The sequence below is a fragment of the Pangasianodon hypophthalmus genome, chromosome 6 (genome assembly GCF_027358585.1).
Source record: "Pangasianodon hypophthalmus isolate fPanHyp1 chromosome 6, fPanHyp1.pri, whole genome shotgun sequence".
Classification (NCBI taxonomy): Eukaryota; Metazoa; Chordata; class Actinopteri; order Siluriformes; family Pangasiidae; genus Pangasianodon; species Pangasianodon hypophthalmus.
Window position 1 is genome coordinate 8,812,244 of NC_069715.1, and position 16,714 is coordinate 8,828,957.

Below are 16,714 nucleotides of genomic sequence, written 5' to 3' on the forward strand. Positions count from 1 at the left end.
TGGATATATTGTATGATGTCATTCTTTAATTTAAAAAAAAATGTAAGCTGCTTTGGTATCAAGAGGAATAAAACACTCGAGCATGTGCTGTTATAGCAACGATAATCAAATTTGGAGTGGTAAGAGCCCTCCGCTTCACATTACATCCCATTAATTACATTGTTTAACCAGTTGTATAATCATGTATCCTAACAGATAATCACCCTGCATAAGATTGAAATGCACACACACACACAAACACGCACACACACACTGAACACTGGTTACTGCAAGCTGAAATTGGTTTTGTTGACAAACAGCGTGACCTGAATTTTCAATGTCAACCTCTGGCTTTACCTCATTAATATTTATGCATTCACTCCAGGAAAGAGAACGACACTCAACAAACATTTGGTACACAGACACACACCTGAAATATTTTCCCTGTAATCAAACTGAACAGCATGATAAACAGTCTCTGAGTCTATGTCTCTGCAGGGTTTGGGAGGTGAAGGCTCTTTGCTCTGAACAGAAACCTAGAGGAGTATATTTCCTGTGGGCTGAATAGCAGGGGGATCTCTGTGCTCTGCAGTCCAGATGGCCCTGTAGAGATGATACCTTTGGGGTGCTCCAGAACACCAGCAGACCCTTCACTGCCTTGTGTATGGCTGGTATTATTCCCAGTAACTGGTGTTATTTGTACTCTCTGTCTGTGCCAAATTAGGTCTGTCATGACTCCCCATCCAGAGGAAATTAACCAGCCAAGCCTCTCTTCCTCTCACCAATTACTTCTACATGAGGACAAGAAAATTATTTAGCTGCAGTAACACACGAGTCAGTGGAATTGCCCCACAAAGCTAGAATTACAAACGTGTGTGTTAATATTTCAGTATATTTAAAAAAAATGTGAAATTTGGTCACGGTTTACAATATTGTCACAACCATTAAAACTCTGTCCACTATGTTTATCAAACACTCACTATCAAACCACTCATTATCTAAGTAACCTTAGAACACAGTGGTCAGTGTTTCAGTGTTTTTACAGTCAAATCTCAATCCACCGCATCTGTAGCTTATGTAAGATTTCCACAGAATTGTCTGTACTGAGGAAAGGGGAAAAAAATATTTTTATGTAAGATTTTTATGATATTTATGATGGAAGCCTAAGCGCAGTGGAAGTCTGTCAATAAACAATGTGATGAAACATTTAAATGGTTAAAGGTGGAATATGTTAATATATAACACTAATCCAAAACTGCAGCTGTTACATTTAAAAAAGATATTTAGAATAAGACAGACGTAAGGGAAAGTCTTACAAAATCTGCTCTAATGGAATTTTAACCAAATTTCATCTGAACTCTAAGAGTTGAATTAATTAACAAATAGCTTTAACTGAAACGTTTATGAGAATGCCAATGATAAAATGTAACAACTGCTTTAGACATCTATTGAGCAAATAAAAAATGACAGGGTGAGGTGATCCAAAATGACATGATGTGGCGTTACTGTTTCCACCTCAAAATGTATTTATTTATTTATTTGTAATTTATCAATAAATGATACACATCATACTTTTTAACCATTTATAATTATGTTTAATTTTGTGGAAAATCCATGAGACATGTAAGCTCCTGTTATCACTTTTGTTATAGCAGCAGTAAACAGTCATTTCCTCACCAGCCTCACAGTTTTGCTAATAATGTGAATAAGAAAAAAACAAAAACATAGTTTGTGACATTACTGAGAAACTGGAAGACTTTCCCACAGTGGAAAGTTCTGATGCTGGAGACCTCTTCCATAAATGTTAAATGAACATCTCCTTACAGAAAACCTCACCATATTAACAGTTACACGTTTTATTCCTTGGTTAATTATGGCATGGTTTTTAATTAGTCTTAGATGATGTGGAGAGTCTGTCATACAGGTCCCTGTGAATAAGTTGTTACTATAGAAACAATAAGGCATTAGAATGAGCTCATTAATATACGTAAACCTGTGATTTACCTTGGAAGCAGAACTATTGTCAGAGCTGCTGTTATAGAAAATTAATCAACACCTACTGACCAATGAGATTTAAGAATTGAAGAATTGAACAGTGATGTGCTGTAATGGCTCATTTGTAATGTGTATATATACACTGTGGTGGGGTGGTGAAGGAAGGATCAGTCACTCTATACTCCAAGTTTTACTGAAATAAAGATACTATTTATTTTTTTACCACACAGGAACAAGTCAGGTGTTGGATTATGGATCCTAACAGCAGCACTTGCTATTCTTCTATTATTGTCTTAAATGGAGGAACATTTTTTCCCCTCGATTTAAGCTTTATTATACCTGAAACATACAACAGTCTGATAACTGAGCATGCTAAATGTATAACATATTAATTCTGAATCCCCTAAAAACCCCTATACTGAACATTCATTAAATACTATGTTCTAACTACAAACCAGATTTGATCTCACTTTCTCTAGAAGAAACCATCCCACATGAAGCATCTTGGGGAATACCTGGCATAATCTGCTTTCACTACCATCATGGAACAGTGTTCGGATCCAGCATAGCACAGTGAGGTGTTTTGTCTTTGTATAGTAGACCTGCCTGATAGAGAGTGAGATTGAAGCACTTATGGCCTCTTTAAAGGCTGCTGTGACAGAGTTAGAGAGAGGAGAGTCTCTACACGCTGATATCACACTGTTATGAGGAGAGATCTGAGTAGAGAAGATGACATGGAGATGGAATAGAGAGATAAAAGTATATGATGTCAGACTTGCAGTTAAAGAGTCAATGCCTTGAACTTACTACTGTCTGGGCTTAGACTACAGTATATCTGCTTAATGTTGCTTGAAATTAATTTTAGGAATGATTATTTTGCATCAGGAATGGCTGGTGGAAATTGGCTACTAGTAACAATCTGTAATCCTAATCAGTAACACGTCATCAGCAGTGAATGCATACAAGGTGGATTATTTACTCTATTGTGTTTTTTTTTTCTTCAGAGAAGAAACTAAAGGTATATAGACTAAGCACACATTGTCCAATAAAAGTATAAATTACAAGACTGTAGTTTTTTTTTTTTTTTTTGAATGAAAGGACTACAAGTTTTCGGTTTACAATGTTTGATATTTGGAAAAAAAAAACATGGCATGAAGCCACTAGAGCATTACAGACTTGATACACTAAAAAATGAAATCTTCTGCTGCCTATCTTTCTTTAAGTGTGTGTATGTGTGTGTGTGTGTGTGTGTTCAACAGTTTGCTCCAAGTCATTCGTATTATGCCATTGATGAGACCTTATTAACCCCTAATACTTTCATTGTTGAGCTTTTGATAGACATTAGGTTTTAGCCCTAATATCAATACTGGTTTGCATGAATAATAATACACATTTATTACATATTCTACAACCAACTGCATCCTCACAGCATCATCCTGTGACAGAATTTCATTGTTCAGTTTATTTAGGAACAGAACATTTCGACCTTTCACCCTTCTCACCTATTCTGGCTTGTCACTCATGCTAATGACGATGGATGTCCAGACAGATATTCCACCTTCACACACCATCAGAAGTAAAAATAACACTCAGCTGCTGTTTCCCAATTGCTACAAGATAAAGCTTGATTCCCTGCTGCTCTGATACAGAGCTAACTGAAGTGACTGACAGATGTACAAACACACACTGCCTGTGCTCCTTCTTCCGAAACAGAAGGCATGCGTCAGTCAAATGCTTAGCCTTAGAAGTCAGATGGAAACATGCTGAGGAATTTATGTAAGACAAACCCGAGAAGAATGAGTCCTAACTCACTTTGTTTTTTCAAATACAACTAAAATGTGAAGTCGGTTTGAATATCATACATTCAGTTTACACATTTTGTTCACGCCTTAATCCAAATGATTACAGCTAACAATTAGACTAGCGTAAAGCATAAATCAATATCAGCCTCTCTTGAATGTGACAAGCAGAAGCTTGTGAACTTTATTAAATATGTTATGAGGTTATTTTAAAAGTATGTAACAGGTTTTTTTAATTTTAATTTATGTTATTAAGTGTAGCTATAAAAAGCCAGGATATAGTCAAGCAATCATACTGGGGAAACAAGGAAATAAAATTTTCCTTAGTATTACAACTAATAGTTCAAACCACAAAAATTGTTTCAGTATGTCTGGACAGTGTCTCGGGTTGAACTGAGATTTATTCACATTTTCAACCGTAGTTTATAGTAAAAATGAGAACAAAATGATATGTTACAAATTCTGTTTAAGACCTGGCACTTTTGACATACTTCAAAGATCTCAAAGACGTCTCTCACATACATTAAAACCCATGATTACATGATTGACTGAATATTTCCACGTAAAATCATACGCACTGCCTATACACGTGTACAACGGAATGCTTTGAAGATTTACTGCGGGAATTTCCCCCTTTTTTAATTCCCTATTATTTTCTCCACCTGGGTTAGAAACGTTCCCTGTCAGCTCTCAGGAAGCTTGAAGGAAATGGGTCTTGGAAGTCTACTCCAATCACTCTTCAAATGAAAAAAGAAAGAAAGAAGGGGAACTTTCAACATGTGCAGTTGAGGTGTTGAAAGTTGAGAAAAGAGAATTAAACTCATAAAATATCAAATTAGAAAATAAAATGAACAATAACTGAACAGAAAGTCGTTGGCCTGTGACACAATGATCGAGAGGAAAAGGAGGGAAGAGGAGTGTACATGGGATAACAAGGATAAGCTTTAAATTTAAATTAGTTATTGATTTCAGAACACTAAACGCGTATTGTAAATCTTTGCATGTTTAAAGAGAATTGCCCTTCAGTGAGAGTAACCTGGTGATTGATGCTACACTGCAATTCATCTGCAGTCATAAAGATGATTGGTCTTTACTTAAATGCCATCCCAGGGGAAATGCCACTAAAACACTAAGAATAATGAGCAGGGGCAGAAAGTAACAAGCTATATGTACTCTCTTTACAGTTCTTAAGTACATGGTTCATTGTAAATGTACTTGAGTATAATTAAATCAGTACTTTTACTTGATTTTTTTTAATAATATATTCAACATTGCTACATTTATTTTTGATCACCTTTACAGAGTACAAAAATAATAATGCATTTAATCTTGGAAGATTTTAAGCCAATTTAATAGACAGTATGTGCAAATTTTAAATGATTCATTTTCAAGATCCCATCAAAAGAAAGTTAGTTTCCTGATAGAAGTCTATACTTCAGACACCAAATGCATAGTCAGCAGCAGCAAAGTCTGAGACAGTGGAGACAGATGAGCATCCCAGGCCCAATTTATCAGATATCTTCAATTTTAAATGCTTAATAAAAGGAAACAACATAATAATGATCTGCAAATTATGTGAGTGGATATCTCAGCATTTCACATCTTAACATCCAACCTAGCTGAGAGAGCTAGACTAGCTAGCCAGATCTTTTGATGTTTTACAGTATGAAAGCCCTGTATTTTTACTTAAGATGTCAATCAGCAGTGATTGCAGTGTGATATCAGTAGTGATTGGTGCAACAGCCTATAGGTAACATCCATAAGAATAATGTGTAAAGGGCATCTTTGCTAGGTAGCTAACTACGTAGCTAGAAACATGCATGAATTAACATGAACAAGCTAGCTAGTTAATGGACCTAATAAGCTACTGAAACCCCAACATTTGGTATTTCCCTTTTTTACATACTGTTGAGGTGGTGTTCCTGGTTAGTTAATATAATTGTTTAAAAACGCATTCCTCACATATATAATTTTTTTGGAAAAGTGTAAAAATGCAAATGCAATGTGTAATAAAAAGTTATTACACAAGTAGATGACTTTATCAGAATCAGAATCAGAATGAGCTTTATTGCCAGGTATGTTTACACATACGAGGAATTTGTTTTAGTGACAGAAGCTCCACAGTGCAACAGAATGACAGTGACAAGACAAGACACAGAAAATAAAAAGAATAATATACAAATTTACAAATAGACAATGTACAAATAGCAAAAAGACAATATACAAATAGACAATTTGTATGTACAGGTATGTTATGTGCAAATTTGAAAAGTAAATAACTATGTGTATTAAGTAAATAAATGTATGATAGTGTTGTGTGCTATGTTTATTTACTCCTACTTGAGTCATTTTCTTGATCACTACTTTTACTTTTGCTCCAGTGAATTATTACTACAGTAGCAGTAATTTTACTCAAATCATTCTGTTTTCTACGCTTTCCACCACTGCTAGTGAGACAGCAGGAGACTTGGAGAGGAACATAGACTCTTAAAATTGTGCATTCAAGTGGTTTGAATGAACGTCTCTTCTGAAAAGAGGAGAAAAAACAGCCTGAATATTCCCTATCACTCGACTTCGCTGTGGGAGAACAGGCAGATGGAAGTCTCATCAATGTCAAAGACGATTACTCTGTTTTCATTACAGCCTTTTGTGAAGTGTTTGAATGAGATGTCGCGACCCAAAATGAATACCACATGAACGAGAGTGGAGATAATGTGTGGGCTGACAAGACGATGGGAGACTGAAAGACAGGGAAGTTTTGGGTGAACTGGAGGAGAAGAGCTGGGATCTAATGAGAAGAGGAAAGAGAAGAAGTGGTGGAACAACCTTCATGCACATGACTGAGAGTTCACTGTATTCATTCTGAGGTCTTGATTGAGTTAATAAGTGAAGAGCTCCACTAAAGGCTGATGTAAGCTTGCATTGTTCTTTAGACATCTAATTCAGGACACACTTTTGCTTCAGGCAGAAAGTCATCCTTACATCCATATGTATGGATTCACTTTATGTTCAACTGACGGCACTGCCTGTGATGTTTATAGCAAACTCTTAATCTCTATCTCCCTTTCCCTCTATATCTTTCAATCCTTTTTTCTCTCCATGAAGTTGTCTCCATGACGACCGCTTAGCTCCCATGTTTGAAAGGAAGTGATGGGTTTATTGGGTAAATAGACCTCTTTTAGCTCTCAGGAGAAATGCCAAGAAAAGAAGAGGGGGTGGTGTGATAGCAGAGACAGAAACAGAGAGATCTGCTGGATGTGTCCTTGTGCCATTGCCAGTGTACGAGGTCAGAGCTACAGCCGGAATGAACTCATCACTATTCTAAGTACTTTAATTAATTACCTGCAGCAGTGGCAGGAAACAACATAGATTTACTGTCACAGCAGAGATGAGAAAATCCTCCTCCTTTCATTTAATGACCAGGTCAAGAAAATTAGTATTCCCAAACATCAAACTGTTTTGTTGATTACACCAGAATTACGGTCAACTTTCATAATTAATAGAGGTATATAAAACATTTTATGATCTAAAAGTCTATATAGTTTGAATGTTGTAAAAAGAGCATGCAATCTTTTACTGTGCTGTTTGGGTGAGCCTGTGCCCACCATATTCACAGATTCCTGTTTTTGGCTGAAAGAATGGGAAGAGTGTGGACTTCTGCTCTTGCAGCCCATCCCCCTTAAGTTTCAGCAAGTTGTGCATTCTGATATGCATTTCTGCTCAACATATTGTGTGGCTATTTGAGTTTCCTTAGAAGTCCTATCTGTTCAAATTTCCTCTGACCTCTCTAATCAGGAAGACTTTTCCACCCACAAAACTATTGCTCATTGGATGTTTATTTTTCACCATTCTTGTAAACTCTAGAGACTGTTATGCATGAAAATCCCAGGTGATCATAGTTCCTGAAATACTCAAATCTGTATTGTAAACACAATGCATGTACAGCATCCTCAGTAACTATGCTATGTGGTGGTTTAAAATTTGCTTATATTTTGTGAAATAGAACCAACTAAATTAGTTAGAAAATATTCTGGGAAAGTACAAACAAAAATAGCTGCCTGAAAGAGATTAAAAAACAGTCCTACACACATCTCTAGTTGTGAACTCATGTGATGTAGCTGAGGTTGAGTAATTATCAGAGCCAAAAAACAAAACCTCAACTAGTTTAGGCCAGACACACTTTGGATTAAATCAGAATGCAGTTACGGATATTTGGATTAATAAACAGCTACTGTTACAGATAATGGCATTGCCTTTCACCACATATATCATAGTTTAAAACACATAGCCTTTGTTAATTGTAGATTCCCTGATCTGCTGCTTTTTTAAGTATATGACTGAGTTAAATCATTTTAAAGCCAACAGGAACATAGATAGGCTTTTATGTGAGTTAAAGGTGGTTTAAAATTACACCGCAGACAGGGGTGGTGCGCTAGCAATTATGGCTTCAACCTACATGCAACCTGAGCTGATTTTTGGGTTGTTATACTATGAGTTTAAAGCTATCAGGTTTAAAACAAAGCACAGACCTTAGTGCTACCAGCTACCATCTGCATCACTGACAAAAGTTCTGTAAAATAACACCAAGGGTGCTAGTACATTGGCAGCAGGTGGTATAACACTGATCTGTGGTAATCATTTGCAATCTTTCAGTGTAGCACACCATTATTGATGATAAGCCAGTTATTAGAAAGCTGAGGTTTTATTCAAACAGCAGCAACAGCATCCTTTTCAAAATCAAATGCTGACTTTGCACAACTATAAAACTGGGTAATGTTAAATGGTGATCAATAACACTGTTACTGGCACAGCAGGACAACTCTATTTTAACTATTATCGATACCTGTTCAGGAACTGGTTCTTCTTAAGTAGCTTAAACACATAAACACATACTGAAAGCTCTGGAGAGCTTTTGGCAGCTGAGTGTTTAAATTTTGTGAAAAGTAAATGTTCAACGACGCCATGGTACACCCAGAGAGATTTATTTACACAAGGTAATGCAAGAAACTCTAACTCTGTCATAACAGCGTGACATCACTTAAAACAGAGTCCCACTCTGCACAACCAGGTGGAAGCGTTTTGAAATAATGTTTGGAAAAGATTTAAACTAATTTTGCTTTGGGATAAATGTACAGCTCTTGGAGATTTAACTGCCCCCCCAACCCACCATTGTGGTGGAAGAGGGCATGATTGAGATGAATTCAGTAGTCTGAAAGGAATCCAACCTCATGATATGATACTCTAGAAAATACCAGAGTATAGATGCAAGCTGACTGTCGCTCCAGGAATGTAGCATTGACATACTTTAAAGGATTTGGGCCAAACGATTTCCATGCCTCAAAATTGGATGGTTTGTCTTTAGGCGGAACTTTCTAATCTTTGAAGAAAAATGTTTTAACCCAAAACACTGCAGAGCTTTCTCAACTTCTGTGGTTATATCCAACCTCAGAGTTATGTTTGTACCAATTTAAACTGAAATTGTTTTCCACTGAGTATCTAATGTGGCAATCCACCCAGGCAACTCCACCCAAAACTTAAAACTTTTCTAATCATAGATACATGAAATTAAGTAGTTGAAATTCCACAACAATTGATCAACACATTGGGCCTGATTGTGGCTCATTTTGGTCTCATACTACATTAATTACTTTAACATTTGTACTAAATGGAACAAGCAAGAGAGATTTTGTTCAGTTTCATACAAATAATGGTGTAGGAAAATCCTATGACCATTAATTCAACATTCCAACCTAACCTTAACCTGTAGTAGCTGTTCATATGATTATGTGAATTCTTATGGATTTGCAATTTTGTCCTTGTAAATAAGGATACTGTTTCTTCTGTTTTTGATATGTTCCCTTAATTGATTCCACAGAGTTGTAGCCAACCTCCCATATGTTCATGCTTTGATCTAATCTGGGTGATTGAGCAATGAAATCCTTGCATTAAGACATTTGATTGTTGAGAGCCTCACCCAAACCAAAGTTATTAGAAGTTAGAAGTTTTCAAATATTTGTCTTTGTTTTTTTGGCCAAAGAACTCAAAAAGAGATTATCTCTGAGATTATTCTGAACAAACTAAATTGCTCAACCTATCCTCAACATATTAAGATGTAATTTTGTATCTCAAGACAACACTCTATAAGGCTTATCTAGGATCCTTTACTAATTGCAATTGCAATAAAAAAAAATCTATTTTCTCTTATTCGAACTGACAGAGATAAAATCTGTGATGAATGTTATACAGCAACCTGTACCCTGAAAGGTGCTATCCAATTACATTTAACATAAAAACAGCAATCAGATGGCAAAGGGAACTGCAATCAAAGATCAGACATGGAGGAAGTTGTAAAACAGAAAATCAGCACTAAAGAAATAGAGACACTGTAAGAACGTCTAATTAATCTAAATTAGGCCCTAAGGCATGTTGCCACAGGTTCTTGTAGGGTCTCTTACAGCAAACACTTAAATTTGCTCTCTGCAGCTGCTGACAGATTACAGCAAAGCTGACTGAAATTACCTCCCTGTTTTCAATCAGACTATAATTTAAGACATATTAATATCTCAAGGGTGAGACCCATGAAATCTAACCACATGGCTCCCTCCTGTAACTGCCTCCAAGGTCTGTGAATCCCTCAGTGCATGCCGAAGAATTTTGGCTGCTCACACTGGCAACAGATTGACAACCTCTTTAAAAGCCAAATGTTTTTCATACTGTAATGATAGGATGCTCACTGAACACACTTCCCTGCTTTGGCGAAGCACGATTTATCAGTTCAGGCATGCAGAGAGCAGAGCGATGGAACGGGTGAGAAATGGAGTGTGAAGTAAACAGTAAAAGATAGACTGTTTTGCATAGAGAGAAAGAGAGTGTTGCTGCCTATGGCTGATAAAAGGGAGTCAAATGGAGGTAAGAGATATAAAGAGAATAATATCTTTGGAGTAGGCGAAAAAGCTTTCTTTTGAGCATGTCAATCATCTTGCTGTGACTCATAGGTATTTTATTCTACTGCTTCATCATGTTATCATCCACCATACTGTAAAATGCAGATCAGACCTCAGAAAGGCTTCCAATTTCCATTGCACGAATGGTTGAAGTGCAAAAAAAAAAAAAAAAAAGATTTACTAAGCATCTACAGTCCACACATTGTCTCAGCCATGACCATTTTTGCAGTGTGGATTTTTATACAACATTCTTTCCACAGCTAAGCGATCAAAGTGTGGGAGTTACACACACGCAAAGAGGATTCCCTAATGGTAGGCTATGAAGCTATCTACAAAGAGTGCCCTCATCTTATACTATAAACACCAAAGATAGACACCAGCATAACAAACGAGTGGCTGATGATCTGTCATTGAACCTCTAGAGTTTGAAGAAAGCCACATTGTAGAAACTCAACCACCATGCCATAGAACAAAAACAACAATAAAGGACAGGACTTGACTTTTTTAAGGGAGTCAAAGAGGTTATGTATAAATGATTCACATTTAAATGAGAAATATCCAGAAGAGAAAGTAGCATCATTTATAAAATGAACATTGGATTAGGCTTTATAGAATGGAAATTAGGAGTAATATTGATGTCAGTGTGTAGTATGTCCTGATATCTGATATGGAGATCATTTGCATATAATGCACTTTATATTGTTTTATTTTTCTTCTCTTCTTGCTTATTGAAGAGTCAAGATTTAATATTTAATATTCAGAATTCTTTATTGTCACGTTAGTATGATTGAACTGGGATTTTGTACAACACTACAGAAATCTGATATAAAGCTTGGGCATATATTTCAATCTTCATGTACATACAGTATATGTAGTATATGTGCATACAATTAATTAAGACATTTATTGTATACATAATACTAATATAGGTATTATTATTTAACTTCTTGTTAAATTATTTAATTTTATTTACTTACACATGTTAATACTTGGTTGAAATAAATTTAAAGCTGCTGATTATTGCATAGTGGACATGTATCTCATGTGAATGTCATGCCAAAATATGCCAAGTACCATATATAGGCCTGTATGAGATTCCTGAAAAAAATAAAGTATAAGACAATGCAACAAAGCACAAACACATTAGAAACAGTATGTAATTGATAAGTAATGACATATAAAAGATCTGTAAGGCCACAAAATATTGCTGTCTGAATTTAGAGTAGTTCTAATTTGTAACCTTTTAATTAATGTACCTCATTCCTCATTCTTTTCTGAGGCGAAGTTCACTCTAGATCTAATGAGTCTAATGAGGGATTATCTGAGAAATGTGGAATGACAGGATGTTAGAAAAGCCTTGTAAATTATGTACCCTGTTAATCTGTTCAGCCTGCATAAAGAAGAGTGGGAGTAATGCATTCAAACCCACTCACTCGCATCATTAGACCCTCTCATCCAGGGACACAGTCACATTACCAGTTATAGTTAATGTAAGTTTACTATATATATATATATATATATATATATATATATATATATATATATATATATACTATATATATATATATATATGTATATACACATACACCTGTTGCCTCCTTACCTTTATGGGACAGTCGTAATCTCGGATAGTTGTTCTTTGCTCCATGTACAGAAGACTCTTTCCACAGTGCCACACAAAGTACAAGGGTCCAGATCCATCCTGCCGCCATCCTGACACTCACACACACACTGTATACACTATCCTGTTGAAATGTCCCTCAGTGCCTACCATCCAGGACAAGGAGCATCCATCATCCAGCGCAGAGATGACAGCCCCGGTTCCGGTTTGCATGCAGTCACTGCTGCATCACTCATTAATCCTTGGGTGTGGAGGTATCTGTGTTATGTCCGTAGCAATCAGGGGTGAATGTGCAAAGCTTTCTGTATGTGTTTCCAGGGCGCAGCCGGTGTTCTTCTATAGAAAGCGCAGTGCTGTGACTCAACGCTGGCTGTTTGCCCTGTCAGTCTCCACCACAGCAGGCGCATTCCACAACCTCAAACGTGCTGGCTGTGGGTGTGTACGCACGAGTGTGTGTCAGTCAAGGGCTGTGCTGATTTTGGAGCGCTCGAGGTGTACTGCTCACTTGTCTTACTAAGGAGAAGAAGGCTTGTCTTTTGCCTCCACCTTCTCTCTCTCTTTCTCTCTCCTCCTCCGCAGCTCTGTATCTCTTCCAGCTCAGTGAAATACTGCCTCTCCACGTGCCACTCAGTGATCCTCCCCTACTGACTGCTCCACTCCCCTGCTGCTAACATGGACTCTTGCCAAGCCCTCTGTCTCTCTCTCTCTCTCTCTCTCTGTCTCTCTCTCCTCCCTCCCTACTCCCCCTTCCTCCCTCTGTCTTTCTATTCAGTCATTTTCTCTAAGCTGCTGGTTTTCTCTCCTCACCCATACTTCATGTGTCACCTGTTCCTTATATGTGTTATTTTCTTTGCCATACTTCCTGTCTGTCTGTTATACAGTGCTAATACTTTTCCACTCTTTCCATCTCTGTACCCACTTCTAGAAAGTCAAACATTGCCACCCAATTTGCTGGTATTTGGCTTAACAGTACAGAGAGAGGAACCCTGCCATCATCTTCTGCCAATAAAAAAAAAAACATCTTTAATGGCATAGCCTGAGTCTGAACCTGAATCCCAGTCTAGAACTGTTAAAATTGCTCTTTCGCTTGATGCCCCATCAAGGCACTAACACTTAAAAGTAATGTGTTGCAGATCGAGGGCCAATCATTCCCAAACAAACTTTCAGCACTGTAGGGTTTTTGTTCCCTGGTGGATTGAGGTCACATAAAGAGTCATCTCTTCCATCTGGTACTGTGCTTGTTGTTATGCTGCTCAAAGCCATATTCGTTAGACTGATTCTCTTCTCTTCTCTTCTCTTCTCTTCTGTAAATAGCATTTATTTTCATTCGATCATCTTTAGTAACTGGTTCTTCAAGGTAAGGATTACAGTGGAGACTCTTCTATCCCAGGAATACTGGACACAAGGACAGCTTGGATTTGATGCCAATCCATTGCAGGCAACCATGCACACACACACACACGCACACACACACACACACGTGTGAAACCACACAGAGAGTGACCCGAGGACAGGATCCAACCAGGATTCTGGAGCTGTGAGGCTCACAAAAAATGATATAAAGTGAAATTATCTTTAATACAGTTCATTGTAACCATTTCTCATCATGAGATTATTTAAAAAATACAAATTTCAAGAGAGAAATTGACTGACCACATTTACATGCTTTTATAGACTAAATATTTGGACTAAGGTAAATTATTTTCCAATAGTAAAAGACTAATTTCAACCTAGACATTACTTAAATGTCATAAAATAGGCTTAGAATTGTTTTATCATTATCTCAAAAGTAATATTATGTAACTTTGGCTATATTCAAGATATTTTTAGCTGGTACAATATAATTCTCATCTTTTTTCAAGTGAAATTATATAATCTAATAATTTAACTTTATGAGATTACGAAAAACAAATATAAGATTGTTAAGCCTGTTTCTTCTCTCCTTGTCTTCTTCTATTGGACGATAATTTCATGTCTCTTGTAGAACTAAATGCTTGGAGCAGGCTTAATAAGTAGTCTGATTAGTAGGCTTAATAATTTAATAATTGTTTTATATAACCTCAAGATATAAATTCAAGATATTTTCAGTTGGTAAAGGATACGTCTCCTCTTCTCTTCTTTTCTCTCTCCTTTTCCTCTTGTCCTCCCTAGTCCACTCACATCTTTGTTCTCAGTCTTTAGAGATTTGCGTCTCTTCTTTGAAAGGCAAGAGAAGTCTGTGCCTGAGGCATCAGTGGCATTTAGGGAGCAACTCAGATAGAATACGAGCCACCAGCATGTGGCCACAGATGTAGCACAGAGAAATAATTCAGTCTACCACCTTTAAGTGTCATTGGAGTGTCATTTGATACAGTTTTCATAGGAGATAATGGTCAGCTCAGAAAGCTATGGTGACAGTACAGTACTAAGCTACTTTTTAAAGTGATGACATTGGATTTTTATTTGGGTTTGATATGATCTCATGGTAATTTGTCATGTCTCTTGCCCTTTAAATATTCTCAAAATTGTGTTCCAGGATCCTCCGCTTGGTCCATTCCACAAACTAGTGTCTACATATTTTTCCAGTTACTAATTTTTTTCCAGTAACTGAATAATGGTAGTAAGTGAATAATTCATAATACGTGTTTAATAATATGCTTTGAGATTAAAAACACAAAAAATAGGCCAAGGGCTATATATATATATATATATATATATATATATATATATATATATATATATATATATATATATATATATATATATATATATACTCACTAATGCACTAATGTGTCTGTCCTCTGCTGTTCATGAATGCACTATTGGCTATACATCTTTGGTAAGACTCTGTAAACTCTCACACCATGTATAAACATTCAGAGACGCATAACCAACCTCTGTAACCTGCCTCTGTAGGTAAAAGCTCCCATCAGTCCAAAGGATGTTTATACTAGACTGAAGGACAAAAGGATCCAGACCCCTGCATCTGTCCTCCTCAGGTTAGCAAAACTATCACTCATTTTCTACACCTGCAATCCTCCACAGCTTTGTGTGACCCACATATAACTGGTTCTTTCTCTATCACTAAGTAACGGCAGTGTCAAGGGACAAGTCTGATTTAGAAATCTTCATAAATATTACTTTTAATGAAAAACTGTTCCTACATACAGGGTGTAATTCTGGCCATAATCTATCTCACCTGGCTATGATATTAAAAAGCTTGTGACAAACGTGTTGTGTTACAGCAAAAAACTAACTTTTCCGGACTGTCAAGAACAATGTGTAGTAGCTGTGATGCTAATTGGCTGCATTTTGCTAAAATGTAAGATGTAATATGTATTAAGTATGGAATAAAGTCATGAAAGGGTGTGATGCGAATAGTGTGATGCGAAAACAGAGTTGATTATTTTCCAATGTCAGCACATCCCTAGTGTTTTATTACGCTCATACCACTACAGTTTGCCAACACTAACAGTTAACTACACATTGTACTTTATTATCTGTTTATAGAAACATTTATTGTTGCGGAATGTGAACCAAGTTAGTTCCTGTTATTACTCACGTTGTAGCAGCTAAAAACAGTCATTCACTCAACAGCCTCTTTCTTTCTCTCTTGAAATTAATACAAAAAAAATGCAGCTTGTCATGATAAAACTTAAAATTACAGCTTGTTACAAGCCACTGACACTGAAGACTCTTTCCAAAAATCCTAAATAAATGTCTTCTGACAAAACTTATATCAACAAACACATGCTTTTTTAACGTGGTGATTCCACCATATAATTCCCTGTGTACGTTTTTTCTATATAAATGAAAACACGTTAGAACAAGTGCACTAGCATAAATTGGCGCTATTGTCAGAGCTGCTGTTATAGTAAATAAATCAAAACGTTCTGACCAATCAGAATTGAGAGTTTAACAGTGCTGTGGTATAAGAGCTAAAAATAAGGTTGTTGTTGCTTATTAATATGTAGATGCAAGACATTAGCTGAATCTAATCAGAGCTCCAAAACCGATTTGAGAAACGAAAATTATAGCTTGAAACAAAGGGTATTTTGCAAATGAAAAACAGAATTATTAACCGTTCCAGAACAGAAAAGTTAATTTGGAATTTCTGTTACTGGTTAATAATGTTATTATTTTGTTCCATGTAGCGAACTAGCTTTTGGATCAAAGCCATGTCTTGTGTGTTTTCATTCAGTGTATCATTTTACATGCTCTTTGCAGCATAAAGTATAACTTTACATAGAAATGCTATGAAAAAGAAAAGTGTCCAATAGTTTGTGGACACCTAACCATCACACCCATATGTAGTTGTTCCCAGAACTGTTGCCACAAAGCTGGAAGCACACAATTGTAAAGGATGTCTTTGTGTGCTTTGTAGCTTTATGATTTCA

General features: G+C 36.5%; 1 protein-coding gene across 1 annotated transcript in view; it reads right to left on the reverse strand.

Annotated features, from left to right (window-relative positions):
- sema3e (sema domain, immunoglobulin domain (Ig), short basic domain, secreted, (semaphorin) 3E) overlaps positions 1-13,015 on the reverse strand; it is a 41,011-nt gene extending 27,996 nt beyond the window's left edge. The window contains exon 1 of the mRNA XM_026927063.3: positions 12,321-13,015. Within this exon, the coding sequence (XP_026782864.3) occupies positions 12,321-12,429 (109 nt within the window). The 5' untranslated portion in view covers positions 12,430-13,015. The remainder of the gene's footprint in view (positions 1-12,320) is intronic.
- Positions 13,016-16,714: the final 3,699 nt, after the last annotated feature.